Consider the following 15,804-nt stretch of genomic DNA (forward strand, 5'->3'; position numbering starts at 1 on the left):
GTTTACTTTTAGAATAGATGAGCACCTAACCACCACCACAATTAGTTCTATCCTTCCTGAAATATTCCTTTAATTTTCAAGGGATAATATCATTGTCAGTAATAGAATTATTAAGATGGGTTTCCAAAACACCAAAAATATCATAGTCACAAAATTTAGCATCGAGAAGATGTTTCTTATATATTTCTGACATAAAAAAATATTGTCAGTATGAATAATCGTTACTTGGCCCAGGCTTTGGGTAAATATCCCACAGTAGCCTTAACATTAAGTCTATCAGTTTGTGTAGTAGATAATGACTACTTATGGAGATTGATTTCAGAGGAACACTAGCGATACCAGAATGATGTATAGTTATTCTCTGCTCCACCCAAACCAGGATAGTTTCCTGTTTTATCCATTATCAATAATGATGTAGGAAAGTGCACTATCCTGATCAAGGTAGAGCAATGTATGACACTAACAGTCATAAAACATGGTTACAGAACATTACTATGTACTTTACATATATGTATATTTGTTTACATTATGAACATGCAGTACATTAGTGGGAAAGTCCAGAGCACCATTTCCTAAATTTTGATGAGGCCAAGTACTAGGAGATATATAGAGGAAAATCATGAGTTCTGGACTTGAACACCAAAGTCCCAAAATTCAGTGTTTCACTCAGAGCATACTTGTAAGGACACAATGTCTTATAGTAGTAAAAATGTAGGATAAAAGGACATAATGTCTTATAGTAGTAAAACTGTATGATAAAAGGACACAATGTCTTATAGTAGTAAAACTGTATGATAAAAGGACACCATGTCTTGTAGTAGTAAAACTGTATGATAAAAGGACACCATGTCTTATAGTAGTAAAACTGTATGATAAAAGGACACCATGTCTTGTAGTAGTAAAACTGTATGATAAAAGAAAACAATGTCTTGTAGTAGTAAAACTGTATGATAAAAGGACACAATGTCTTGTAGTAGTAAAACTGTATGATAAAAGGACACAATGTCTTGTAGTAGTAAAACTGTATGATAAAAGGACACAATGTCTTGTAGTAGTAAAACTGTATGATAAAAGGACACAATGGTTATAGTAGTAAAACTGTATGATAAAAGGACACAATGTCTTATAGTAGTAAAACTGCAGGATAAGGGCTGCTCATGACTTCATTTGTGAATGATAAATAAATCCACAAAATCAAAAGATTTGGGTTCACAAGTCCTTTCTTGGAGGTTTTTGTCCAAAAAATAACTTTGAATCACCCCTAGATAGATGAAGGTAAAGGTCATTAAGGATACAACTTTTGAGCTGCTGAGCAATTGTATGTGTTACAGTTAGTGGACACACTGTGACATGTTAATGTCTACAGTATTAAGGTTTCGGCCAAAGATGAAAAGTCAGTTACCCTGATGAATTTATGAAAATGACTTTCTTCTGAGAATCTTCAGATGGTCAATCCAAGTAATGAAATGACCTTTCAAATATGGTAATATCTTATCAAATAAAGAAAGCATGGTTGTTAACTGAAAAACCTTGTAAGATTTAAAACAAAATATGAAACAATGACTGTATGTTGTATATGATTTTATGGTATTGATTACATCACACATCATCAAAATTATCACAGGATTTTATGTTGCACCTGAACTTTTAGGACATTTTTACCTTGTCATAGTTACAATCTTATAAACATTCTTATTATATATTGTCCAAGAACATGCGTTACCATACATATTGTTATGATTTCTGGCACATTCTACATTGTTTTTAACCTCTTTGATTCTTTAAACATTTTATACTTTAACTCTTAATAAATTTTATCTTCTTTAATTCCATGGTTATTTAACTAGCCCCAATATGTATGATTCCCAAGATCTAACAGTATCATAATCCGGTTTTTTCTCAGAAGACATAAATTACATATATTGAGACTGAATAATCATAGCTTTTAGATATACTTGGGTAGGATCAATAGGTGTCGAGCAGAACTGAGTGTTAATCCAAACCAAGTCACAGTTTTCAAAATCTACGACCCTGTGTTATCACCAGGTGATAGTCAAAGCATTTGCTATTTTCTCCACACCATGGTATTCTGTATGGAGCATTTGTTTGGCCTTGTCAGAGTCTGCCCCACCTAGCCAGTTAATATATAAATGCTCAATGCCCAGTACACAGTCAGGTGTCACTGTGGACAATGAGTTATATAGTTCCGTGACACACTTCAGTCTGTCCTTCATTGTTTCTTCCCCTGCTTCTGGCTTCAACTGTCCGCCACCATTATTACATCCTGTTGGACATGCCATAATCTCCACAAAATGGTATGGACACTTGCCTCGCTTCACCTTCTGTACAACATTCTGAATGTTTCTAAATCCATATGCTATAGCCATCTTTAAGGGAGGATGACCCTCCATTTCAATGGTCACTTCCTTTAAGTCCTGATTCCTGCATGTATTGAATTAAATTCCAGTAAAAGACTTGTGAAATAATTAAAATTGTAAAGAGTTCAAACAAGAGGTTTCTAATAAAGTAGTGTGCTTAGTGAACATAGACACAATAGTAAATCAAGACAAGTTGCTCTCTAGAGGATGCACAATTGACAACAAGACAAGATATTAACATTACAAAGAAATATTAGAGAGATATGACTGCAAGCAACAATTTCATCAAAGTCTTGTAAATATTTCTATGTATAGGTTTTAACCATTATGAGAATGACCCTCCTCGATACTCCAAGGGTTACGATAACTTTCGCTCCCTGCACCACTGGAACATGTCGTGGCAAAATTGAAGGCACTAATGAAGTAATTTGATTGGTTCCAGGAGAAAAAAACTGACCAATCACAGCCTGATACATTCCTGTTAACGATTATAAAGAAGCAACACCCAACTTCAATGTCATGACAATATTCCATTGTGTGACCTCGAGATTGGTTTTATGTACATCAAAGGATCAAACAAGTCCTTTTGTCTTGTCCTTAAAATACCTTAAATTTTGCCATGACTAATTCCAAGGGTGCAGAGAACAAAAGCGATCGTAACCCTTGGAGTATGGAGGATGACCTGTACATCCTATGCACCATATTGAAACTCAGTTTTGCTTATAATTTTAATTTTGAGAATTGGTTTTATCAAAATGTTTTACAAGTTATAACGGTCAGACAGAATGTCACCAATATACACCAATGAAGATCAAAAGATGAATTGGGAGTTATGCATACAAGTTTTGCAATGCAATACCTTAGAGTTTTGTACTGAAGCTGGCCACATTCTTTCCCAAAGATCTGGGCAACACTGTATTTCATGATATGCTCCAGGTATCCACCAGATCCACCTCCATCATGATTGGTCAGATCAGGTGGGGACATTCCAGGTACACTTCAGTAAAACAGGCATGGTAAAGACATAATATATGTATATATATTGAAAAAAATGGGAACTTTTAATTTTTCGAGTTAGTTACAACTATTTTTCCCCACAATCAATAAATTACATAAACCCCACTGTTTTCACAACAAAGTTAATTAATTGCATAGAACAATTTTAAACTTTGTTAAATATTTTGGAATTTTCATTACCAAATTTCAAAATTCAAATTTTATTTCACAGACCAACATTTTTGTTTGATAATGATCACTTTTGTAACTGATGCTTATTACATATTAGCACTATTGCCTGTACATGTGTTGGGTGAATTCAGACGTGATGTTCAATTTAACTTGACATCAAAATGATGACTTGGAAAGATAGAAGTTATAAAATAAAGTTGATACTAACATTGTATCCAGATCAAGACCCTCCACTTCACCAAGGTTTAAACCTTCTTTGATAAGCATCTGGTCCACTTCCCCTGCAATACACATATGGATTGAACAGTTTTTATTGCATTTACAGTAGCACAACCGCAATGGCATACATATTCTTTGTTAGAAGCAAAAGTTTTAGAAAAAAATATGGAGAAGACATTTTTTTTGCATTATTATAAGCATGAGTTTATTGTAGGTGATAAAAACTTGTCTCCGTGAAGCATAAATAAAAATTTATTTACAAATATTACAAGGGAAATATAAGCTTCAGCTATGCAATTATCAATCATCAGCATAATTTGGCTAAGGGGCTATAACAGCTGTGGTACTTGACAAGACTTCGATTAGACCCAGTTGACGGGTCTTACATAAGCTTAGCAGGAGAAACTGCTGGCTGAGTCCATGTGACTAAAGGGAGCAAATTTGATAAAAGAATTCTTGGGGGACTTACAAATTACATAATGAAGTGAGATGCCCAAATTGAAATTGCATTACAACTGATATACCTCCAGTTTTATTGTAGGTTATGACTCTTTGTCTCATGGAAGCATTAATCGAAAATAAAACTAATCACCATGCTTGACATACACAGACTATCTTGCTAACTGCATTTATGTTGTTATAAACAATGAATTATTCATTTGATTATACTGACACAAATATGAAAAAAGCAAGGTTTTTAATTACATGTCTTAAAATATATTTTCATGGGCTGCATGATTTCGTGGAAAAATGTATAGCCCAATAAGCTAATTATACTTTTTTATCACACAAAAATTCTTTTATATACTTCAATACACACTGCATAAAAGGAGACATACATTTGTATTATTTGTCTCACAAAACTGATAAAAGGGGAAAATTTACTTCCAAGGAAGTTCATCAATCTTCAATACACCCACCTGTTGTTATGACACAATCCACATCTCTGGTGCTGTATATATCATTGTAGAAATCAGATCGTGATGCTTCCAGTTTTTTGTCGTAACAAGGCATGACTGTAACATGGAAGATGTTATTTGGCTGGACACCCAACTGACCAGCAAGATAATCCTTTACAAGTGACCCCATGACTTGCTGTGGGGACTTTGTTGTGCTGATGTATGGCAGTATGTAGGTTCCATGTGTCTTTTCAGCGTAACATATCCAACCTGGGGAAAGTAAGCCAGCTGATAAGTAATTCACACAAGATCACTTACCTGTATGCAATGCTGCTTGCAAATACATTTATATCTCATTTCTGTGACCTCAAAAGGAATCAAGGTCAAATTTATATTGATAAGAAACATATCATTACCAGGTACAAATTTTTGGACAAGTAGAAAAAAAAAATCAAAGTGTTTTGTCCAGTTTGTCATATTCTTACACAAATACATATGGTCCTTGTACAAAAAGTACGCCAAAGAAGGCGTTTTCTTTGTAATTCATTTATTCTTCAATGAAGTATTGTTATACTAATGAATATAGAACACAAAGCAGAATGTGAACTTTATTGAGGTAACTTCACAATATAACTAGAAACACTGATTCAATGTTCAGCAGTTCATTTTTGTAGTATTTAATTGTTTTGTATAATTGGACAGAAGACAAATCCTTTACCTGGACAAGCTGATGCCAACATAGGCAAGGCTGATTTGTCTGTCTCTGAATCTTTATACCGCTGAACAAACTCTCTACAACTCTCCAGTAGACTGAAATTGCGTGAGAATGTTGTATCAAACACATAGTGGACACCTAGAGACAAAAGAAAACTATCATTAAAACTTATAAGTAGACAAAATAGGTTACATAACACATTCTCATAGATCACACAGGCAAAAGATTGCTTAGCGACATTAATATACTTCAAGCTTTTGATTGTCTTTAACAAGATATTTCCAAATATCAAGACCAACTTTGAATAATAAATATTTTGTTATCATAAAAAATCTTGTACCTGTTCATTGTATACTAATTACTCAGTAATACAACTGTATTTTTAGAGTACATGTAATGGTCTATACAACATATTCTAAACTACCTGCATTTACTTTTTTTCATTTTTATAAATTTTACTGATAAATATATCAAATGAATTGGATAGCAAGCTTGTACATCTATCTAATCGTTTCAATATTAATTTTCCCCTAGTGCTTCATAATGGCTTTACCAATAAGAACCTTTTTTGCTATTAGACTGCTGATAAAGTCATCAACACTATTGTTGATTATGAATTAGTAACCTACTCAATTTCTGTTTACACCTTTAAACCAATTGATCAAGGAATAAGCACTTCATTTAATTTTGAAATACCGCAGCTAAATGGTTACCTAATTTTTTTAAGAACCATGTAAGTTTGTGTGCAGTATCTGTGACAGACAGATGGTATTTGGCTGATAAGGAGGCTCTGGACTGGGGAGAAACAGATACCACCACCACCCTTTGTCCACTGGAATCACCAGTCTACAACATCAAACATACATTAATCATTAGTTCTTCTGAAGCATTCTAAAACTTTCAAGCACAAACTAGCCTCCCTTACCATCATGGAAACAGAAAATCTTGCAATATACATTTGCATCTATTGCTTGAAAATTGAATGTAAAATATTGTATTTTCCACGTTTCACAGTCTGGTCTTTTGAATTCATGAGAATCCTTTTCTCAGCAATTTATAAATATTGGGGTTCCAACATCTTAATCTGAAAATATAAAATAACACTTGTTTTACCTCCTGTAACCGGAGATTTTCCCGCAGGACCTTGTACAGTTCTTCCTGGCTCTGCTGTGTGATAAGGACACTTTCTGCTGAAGTGATACATCCACTGCATGCTAAACAGTCATTCAGCGTAATCTTGGCCTTCTCCAGCTTTCTCTCCATGCCACTCTGTTAAAAATTTGTAACTATAGTTCGCTATCTACTAACTCTAATACTTTGTACTACAGACATGTCTAACAAAACTTGAATTTTTACATGGATGAAAACACTTGTTTGATAAAATCAAATACTTTATGGTAATTCAAATCAACCACAAACTAGATGCCAACCTGTATACATATATACAAGATATATACAAGACCTATCTTGCAAGAACAATATCATATTACCTCTAATACTTCAATGTAACTCCCATCATCTTCTATCTTGATTTTTCCAACTTTGCCAGGCCGTCTGTCTATTTTCACAGGTTTGACACATTCCTTCAATGAAAGATAATGGATAAGCATCAAGATTTTCTCTTTTATTTGATTAGGTGATGAAATTTGAGGCAATTAAGGCTCCCATACACAAGTAAGAGTGAAATCAAAAATATGTCAAGGGATTCAATGATATTATGAAATTTTATACAATGTACTATTGAGCAGATGCTGTATACCTGGGAAGGTGTGATGAAATCATTCAGATCAGTGAGTTGAAGTGCTCCACTGAAGTTGGAGGCCATCTTCTGATTAATCTTTTCTATTTATGTTGTTAATGGATTATCAGGCAGATTCACATCCAATCTATAAAGTATAAACATCTGTAATGCATATCAGGTATAAATACATAATCACAATATATTTTTCTTCATGACAATTTTTCTAGCCAAGCTGTTCTACTACTATTCACACAACCACTTCAAACTAAAATCTAGACAAGTTTCTCCACTACTAAACACAGCATCACTTTGAACAAAGTTATATTTACATCTTATGAAAAAATAGAATGAGGCCAAATTCTCAAAATAAGTTAACCCCAATAATGATATAAGGTGGTCCTTACCCAAATGGGTAGGGGAAACAGATACAGTGCCAGGCTAGATTTTATAAAGATGTTAAGTTGAGCTGCGTATTCATTTGTACCATTGGCACTGTTTGCATGCACATCTATACCAGTCTGTACCTTTAAATCCTAATAATTTATGCCCCCACTTTTTTATTTACTTGTCTTTTAATTTCATTGTTGTCCCTATGGATTGGTAAGCTCAGATCTGGAAAGCTATGGAACACTGTCCTTAAAAGCTGTTAAAATAGGGACATCAATACCAAACACTTCTGTTAGACAATATGTTCTTGATCATTCTTAACATCATTTCTCATTAGTCCTTATTGGATTTACTCCAAAAACAATGTTCCTTTACTGGGTCTAAGATGGATTAGAGACATTTATGTCCCATAACACAATCCAATATTCCTGAAATTGCTTACAATTTGTCACAAGTAATAACTTGTTTCTTAGAAATGTTAAACCATAGTGAGAAATTGACCATTTGTTCTGGAGAAAGGTAATTAGTTTGTGTTACTACAATAAGACTCCCACTTCAAGTGATAGTTCTGCATTAATAGAATACAAAAGTGAAGCTAGTCTCCAAAGTCAGGTTTAGCCACATTTTAGTTCTGATGAAAATATCTGGTATGAAAGATTCAATGATCTGAAAAGAGCTTAATGAGCAATTCATACCACGGACTTGGTCTTACTGTTAAGGATGCTCTCATTTGTGACATTTACCTCTGGTCATGGTTTGATAACATACATGTGATATTTGGAATTACCGAGGTTATCACATTTAGGACATTTCAGATCTCCAAGAACACCTGTAGAGTTTTGTGTAGAGTTTTGTACAGAGTTACTGTCGAGACAATTGGCGTGCACACAGACATTAAAGCTGTCAAAAACGTATTTGTACATAGACATTACAGTTGTCAAAAACAGATATGTACCCAGATATTACAGCTGTCAAAACATATTTGTACCCAGAGATTATAGTTGTCAAAACATGTTTGTACCGAGACATTACAGTTGTCAAAAACATATTTGTACCTAGACATTACAGTTGTTAAAACATATTTGTACCCAGATATTACAGTTGTCAAAAACATATTTGTACCCAGAGATTACAGTTGTCAAAACATGTTTGTACCGAGACATTACAGTTGTCAAAAACATATTTGTACCCAGATATCACAGTTGTCAAAAACGTATTTATCATGGTCAGCTGGTGGTATCTTTCGAATTCACTTACTGTAGATTCCGTATTACCTCTGTATTTTATATCAACTACTGGTCATTAAGTAGTGATGAGAACAACAAACCAAAGTAAACAAGCCTCTATTGCCTTTTTGAGGAATAGCATTAAAATTTAGGTTGGGGTCATCGTGCTTCGCCAATCTTTCATCTTGGCCGGAAACAGGATATTAAAGGGAAATAACTACCGTTCGACTGAAGGCGGGAGTGAAAATTTGTATGCCTTTCCCGAACCCATGCCATCGCCGAAATGCAACTTCATCATTGAAAGATTAAAAAAGACTCTTATATAAACAGAAGGAAAAATCTTTTAACATGTTTATACCTATTTCCCGATAATGCCATACTATTTTGCATTAAGTTGGGGATAATTTATAGGGAACGTTTGACAATGTCCATTGGAGAAAGGGATATGGTTGTTCCATTTCCCTCCCAACACCAGAGGATCGGGACACAACATATATGCATAATTGATTTTCCTTCACCCAAGCTGATGCTCCAGACCATATTGGGATGGAATCGTAACACTCTTTTACAGGAGAAAGATTTTGCAGAATTTCCCCTATTGGGCACTGCCTCTTCCACCCAGGAGGTACATGTAGATAAAGAGACCCGTCATTTATTTTTAAAAAATAAAAAAAAAAAGTGAGTCCCCTTCATCCGAGAATGCTTCAAGCCAAATCTGGACAAAATCCAATTATTCTTCCAGAAATGTCTTAAAGAATTTGATAAATTCCCCTTTTAAGACACATCTTCTGGCCCCTCAGATATGGATAGATGACCTCAGCACTCCTTTGGGCCAGGTGAGCAATATTTTTAAAAAATTGTGGCATAAACGTACTGTGTATTTCATTCAATAGCTATAAATTTTCCAATTTCTTTGTATTTTCCAAAAAAAAAACTGAATATTGCTATGACTTGATCATCTGATCAATTGCTGAAAATGAAGATACTGTACTAACCCCTTGCTTCTGATGTGGACAATTTTTGTCATATTTGTATGAGTAAACCAAATTATGTTGCATAATGCACACCAATTAGATTTGACCCAATGGTATATAGGTGTTTCCATCAGAGAGATAATAAATCATGCTATACTCGTGGTCTCATTTTTTTTTAATACTAGGTAGCTATGTAAAAGTGGTCATTATTTATTTCAATGCCTCCGCTAGTATTGGAACCCAGGACATCTGACTTACTAGTCTGACACTCAACTGATCGAAGTAAACAGAAGTTCTCTGTGGCAAAGCAGTTTTTTGAGACTGATTTTTTTTCCCAGGTTTGTTGCTATATAGAGGTCACACCCCTACATTTTCTTTTATTTTGGTATCAGCTTCTGAAAACATTGATTGTACTTTAGTTGTAAGAATGTTTGTTAGCCCTGTGAAAAGGATCGTTTTGATGTGGGGTCTCCTTGTTCTAGGCAGTTGCTACATATACTTCATTGAACAACATACTGGAGGTCCATTACATGCAATCTATAGCAATTAGGGTGGAGTGCCTTGTCAAAATACACAAGACAAACCCTAATATGCATTAAACCATACACCTTGGATCTTCACTTGAGGATTTGTTAGCCAATGCACTAATGATGAGCTATCATGGCCCTCAGTTGTACAAAACAGAATTGTCAGTTATAAAAGCATAACCAAGGAAACCATGGGTCTTGGGAATTGTCCTCCGCTATCTTTTACATTACATATATGAATTTTGATCATTACATATACATTGCTGTATCGCATTTGGATATAATAAAGTTGAACTTGGACAGTCATCTGGAAATCAAATCATTCATTTCAGAAATGATCTCCCATGGTCAAATCAACCTTCTGAATTTAAGAAATGATTGCCATCCCCTAATGATTTTCAGACCAAATTTGGATGAGATATACCAAGGTGTTGAGGAAGAGTTGGGATTTAATGCAAACTTCCCCTTTTGGTGCCCTGCCCCGGATTCCTCAGGGAATGAAATCATTTTTCTGAATTTAAAAATTGATTGACTCCTCACATGTAATGATATTTCAGATTAAACTTTGTTGAAATCATCAGGTATTTAGGAGAAATAGTTTAAAGGAAAAGTTTACATCTGCGCACAACGATGGACAAAACACCATTATAGGTCATCTTGGCCTATGAGTCAGATGACCTGAAACAGTTCCTCTGCAGCAGAATTAAGATAGAATTGTACAGGACGTTCATAATCAAAAGAATCTGGGAAATAAATTCTGCAAATGGGTTAAAGAAGTGGTTTTGACTCTGTTTCCACAGTCACCAAAAACATTCAAACTCGGAAACTCCTTTGGAAATATACAATGGAACAAGAGATCCCAGAGGGATCTTGGCGCCCACCATTTGAGGATCTGTTTTCAGTTCTTGAAGATTTATTTTTTTTTTTGTTACAGGTTTTGTAAATGTTCATGAACTGGTCTTCATTGAATGTACTCAATGATGGCACAAGATATTTTTATTAAGCACCTATTAGCAAATATCATTTGAAAAAGATCCCAAAGTATTATTAGATAGCAGTCAGTTACAGGTGGATAATGGACATAGTCTTGAATCAATAGGATAGAATATCGAAGAAAATATGCTTGTGCTGTATTACTGTCGACATCAAAGATGGCTGTCTGTGGGCCACCTTGATTTCAATTCAGTCCAAAAAAAGCACAATGCACAACTAGGGACCAAGGGAAACCAATACCTATAAAATATCAGAAGTATCCATCCAGTACTTCCTCAGAAATAGCGGTAACAAGATTTTACTCTCAAAATCCAAGATGGTTGCCTGTCAGCCATCTTGAATTCGAATCAGTCCAAAAAAGGTACAATGCACAACTAAGGACCAAGGGGAAACTGCATATGAAATTTGAGACAGATCCATCCAGTACTTTCCAAGAAATAGCGGTAACAAACTTTTATGGCTGCCTGTTCCAAAATCCAAAAAAGGTACAATGATGACCAAGGGGAATCTGCAAATGAAATTGGAGACAGATCCATCCAGTACTTTCCCAGAAATAGTGGTAACAAACTTTTACTTCCAAAATCCAAGATGGCTGCCTGTCGGCCATCTTTAATTCAAATCAGTCCAAAAAAGACACATTGCACAACTAGGGACCAAGGGGAACCTGCATATGAAATTTGAGAAAGATCCATCCAGTACTTTCCAAGAAATAGCGGTAACAAACTTTTACTTCCAAAATCCAAGGTTGGCTGCCTGTCGGCCATCTTGAATTCAAATCAGTCCAAAAAAGGTACAATGCACAACTAGGGACCAAGGGGAAACTGCATATGACATTTGAGAAAGATCCAGTACTTTCCAGAAATAGCGGTAACAAACTTTTACTTCCAAAATCCAAGATGGCTGCCTGTTCCCAGTCCAAAAAATAGCGGCAACATATGAATTGTTCCCAGAAATACGGACAAGAATTGTTTACGGACGGACGGACGACAGACCACGGACGCAGGGCGATTTGAATACCCCACCATCTGATGATGGTGGGCTAAAAACCCATGGATAAACGAACAGAAGCACACATACATGTAGATGGATGGAACCCATTTGTATGTGCCAACTTTATTTGGGTGCAGTATTAGAAGTTTTACAGAATGACCTTTCGTGGCCCTCATTTGTAAGGAACAAAATTTTTTGTTATAAAGACATAATAAAAGACAAACAATTAATCTGAAGTTTAATTCAACAATTAATTTATTACGGTTATAAACCCTGATTAATATTGGATGACGGACATATATACGCATATAGCGCAAAACACTTAAGCTATCATTCAAATACAAACACCCTTCACTCAGTATAATATCATTATGCCATTCAGATCATTTTTATCTACACAAGAGAAACCTGAATCAATCAATGGAGAATCAATATTTGCAAAACCATAGAACCATGTTATTTGAAAATTATTATCAAATTAAAAATGATATTTGTCACCACAACTGAGTGATAAACCAAATTATCAGTTAAAATCACAAATAATCATTTTCTTCTCTGCAGATATATGGCATATACATGTGCACACGTTTTAACAATAGAATTTACTACAAACATATAAATATATGTGCAGTTTTATAGATTCTTACGTCATACTTCATAAATCAACATAAATCACAGAAAGAAGTCAGTTTGAGAACTGACAGTACATACATACCATATTTATCCTGTATCAAGCCCTACTTATATTTTCTGGGTAACACTACCGAATAGTAATAGATATGGGTGAGGTTATTACCACACATGACTTATTGAAGGATGAATATGGTACTTATCTATGACATTTATGTGATCTATGTGTCAATACCAGGCAAATGTAGTCTATTTACAGAGGAATGGAAAAGGACGCCATTATTAATTTGATATAGTACCAGTGTTATCTTGACCAAATCAACAGCGAGATCACAATACTCCATACGTGATGAGACAAAATCATCTTTTGTACAAACATTTATAGTAACAAATTTATACATTAAAATAATGATAAACTTTACTTCAGATCATACAAAATTGTTATATTTATAAACTTTGAATATAAATTGCGTTGGCAGGTATGACTTTAGTATCACAGAAAAAAAATGAAAAGAATATTTAAACCTGAATTATTCAAAATATTTTGAGTTTCAACAATAAATATTCTTTACTGCTAAAAATCATGACAGAACTATTGTTTTTATTGCCATACAGATCTGTCTTCTCTTATCTAAATCAGATCAAAAATAAAGAACATGAAAAACAACATGTATAGCAATGACCTTCATACCATTGTCACATCACAAGCAAAATACACTATTATAATACAACTTGTCATTTGCTAGTTTCATTAAAGAAAAGACATTGTTTACAATTATATAATTAATGTCTGTATTGATCTGAATGGAAGTTGACCTCAACTGAAACAGATCACTTGGGTCAACTTGTTAAACAACCAAATTAATTGCAAATTCAGAGATCTAATGTATCTGATATAACCATTTTATTGTACACTTGGGAAGCCACAGAAATAAATAATTTGAAATAAAAGTGTTAAAATTCAGCTGTATTTGCTTGGTCTTTGGGATTAATATCATATCTATGGGATGTGTATCAGGGTAGGTGCACTATAACATAGAATATGGTATTGTAACTTGAGTATGTAATCAAAATTCACATATTGTACTTCCTTTTTGGGCATAGGACAAATGATGAAATATGATATACATGATACTAAACAATGAGATATGACACACCTTGTATAAACCATGAAGAATGACATACATGATGCCTAACAATGAGATATGACGCACCTGATACCTAACAATGAGATATGACACACCTGATACCTAACAATGAGATATGACACACCTGATACCTAACAATGAGATATGACACACCTGATACCTAACAATGAGATATGACACACCTGATAACTAACCAAGATATATGACACACCTGATACCTCACAATGAGATATGACACACCTGATACCTAACAATGAGATATATGACACACCTGATACCTTACAATGAGATATGACACATCTGATACCTAACAATGAGATATGACACACCTGAATCTTAACAATGAGATATGACACACCTTGTATAAACCATGAAGTATGACACACCTGATACCTAACAATGAGATATGACACACCTGATACCTAACAATGAGATATGACACACCTCTAATAATGAGATATGACACACCTGATACCTAACAATGAGATATGACACACCTGATACCTAACAATGAGATATGACACACCTGATACCTAACAATGAGATATGACACACCTGATACCTAACAATGAGATATGACACATCTGATACCTAACAATGAAATATGACATGCATGATACTAATCAATGAAATTAATTTCTTTATTTAAACGATGAAATATGAACCTAGCACTAAACAATGACATATGTGAGACCCAATACTAAATAGTGGTAATGCAATGAAATACATGACATATACTGGTATACTGATGATACAACAGCAATGTACCAGCATAAGTATAAAAGGATATTTTGGGAATGTAATAATGAGTCAAAAATGTATTTGTGTACATGGGATATAAAACAAACACAGTCCTATGTTCTATAAATAACCATAATTTACATGGTCATGTTTGCATTAAAGGAATTAAAATTTTCAAATAAATGTATTCTGCATACAATTACCAGTACTCAAACATTATGCAAAAACAGAATCCGGTAAAATCCTTAATATGCGGACAAAAACTTTAATCTAGTGATTTATAGTACCTTATAGAGATCCTGTGTAAACCATTCACATACACATGTACATAATTTACATAAATTATAAATATCTCAAAAACTATCATTAAAGGGCTCTGATTGAACAAAAAGCACTATTAAAATAAAAAAAACCAAACATACATAAACGTGATCTTCAACAGTTAATCAAAACCTGAAATTATCTCCCCTGATTCAAAGCCATGCAGGACACCAATTAAGGAATTTGCATTAAACTGATAGAATATAAACATATTTGAGGACAGTACTAAGCTGACCAAAAGTCTTATTCCTTATTCTTGAGAAGTTATATTTAATCAAATATCTTTGTAATAAACAGTATGGAACAGGTTTGGCCCACTTGAGCTTTAAATACATCAAAAAAGATGTTTACACAAAAGAATTACATAAAGAAAAAATAATATTAATAATAATGTGAGCACTTTATGATATATTGCATCAAATAATTAACACTTATAAACCTACCTATCAGAGTACAGCACAACTTAATTACACCTTAACTACCAGAAATCATTACACTTGTAAAAATATTGTCTATTCTCTACAATATTTCGCAAAAGATAAATTATTTTTAAAGCAAAAAGAGAGTCATGCAGACTTCTATACAATATGAAAAAAACAAGTAATTACATATGTGTTCTGTCTAAACAGGACATTTAAGGGACATGCTTTGTACAGTATTCAGAGAGATCACAACGAGCTGGTCACATGTCAGTCACTATTTTATCATATTGATGTATAGTTAGAAC

At 33.9% G+C, this 15,804-nt stretch overlaps 1 protein-coding gene across 3 annotated transcripts; it reads right to left on the reverse strand.

Moving 5' to 3' along the window:
- Positions 1-1,566: 1,566 nt before the first annotated feature.
- On the reverse strand, positions 1,567-8,924 carry LOC132560121 (cytosolic Fe-S cluster assembly factor narfl-like). Of its 3 annotated transcripts, none has more exons than XM_060224770.1 (10): positions 8,802-8,924; positions 7,159-7,285; positions 6,890-6,982; positions 6,513-6,668; positions 6,113-6,245; positions 5,403-5,537; positions 4,706-4,954; positions 3,775-3,847; positions 3,238-3,375; positions 1,567-2,442 (listed from the first exon to the last, which is right to left on the reverse strand). In XM_060224770.1, the coding sequence occupies exons 2-10, from the start codon at positions 7,222-7,224 to the stop codon at positions 2,040-2,042; spliced, it is 1,446 nt and encodes a 481-aa protein (XP_060080753.1). In that variant the 5' UTR covers positions 7,225-7,285; positions 8,802-8,924; the 3' UTR covers positions 1,567-2,039. The 3 variants fall into 3 exon arrangements, with proteins under 3 accessions (XP_060080753.1, XP_060080751.1, XP_060080752.1); XM_060224768.1 differs by having other exon boundaries at positions 8,785-8,924; XM_060224769.1 differs by having other exon boundaries at positions 7,159-7,783; positions 8,785-8,924.
- Between the last annotated feature and the right edge of the window lie 6,880 nt (positions 8,925-15,804).

This window comes from Ylistrum balloti, unplaced genomic scaffold (assembly GCF_031769215.1).
Source record: "Ylistrum balloti isolate Yb309-2 unplaced genomic scaffold, AGI_CSIRO_Ybal_v1 Utg371016, whole genome shotgun sequence".
In the NCBI taxonomy this organism is placed as follows: Eukaryota; Metazoa; Mollusca; class Bivalvia; order Pectinida; family Pectinidae; genus Ylistrum; species Ylistrum balloti.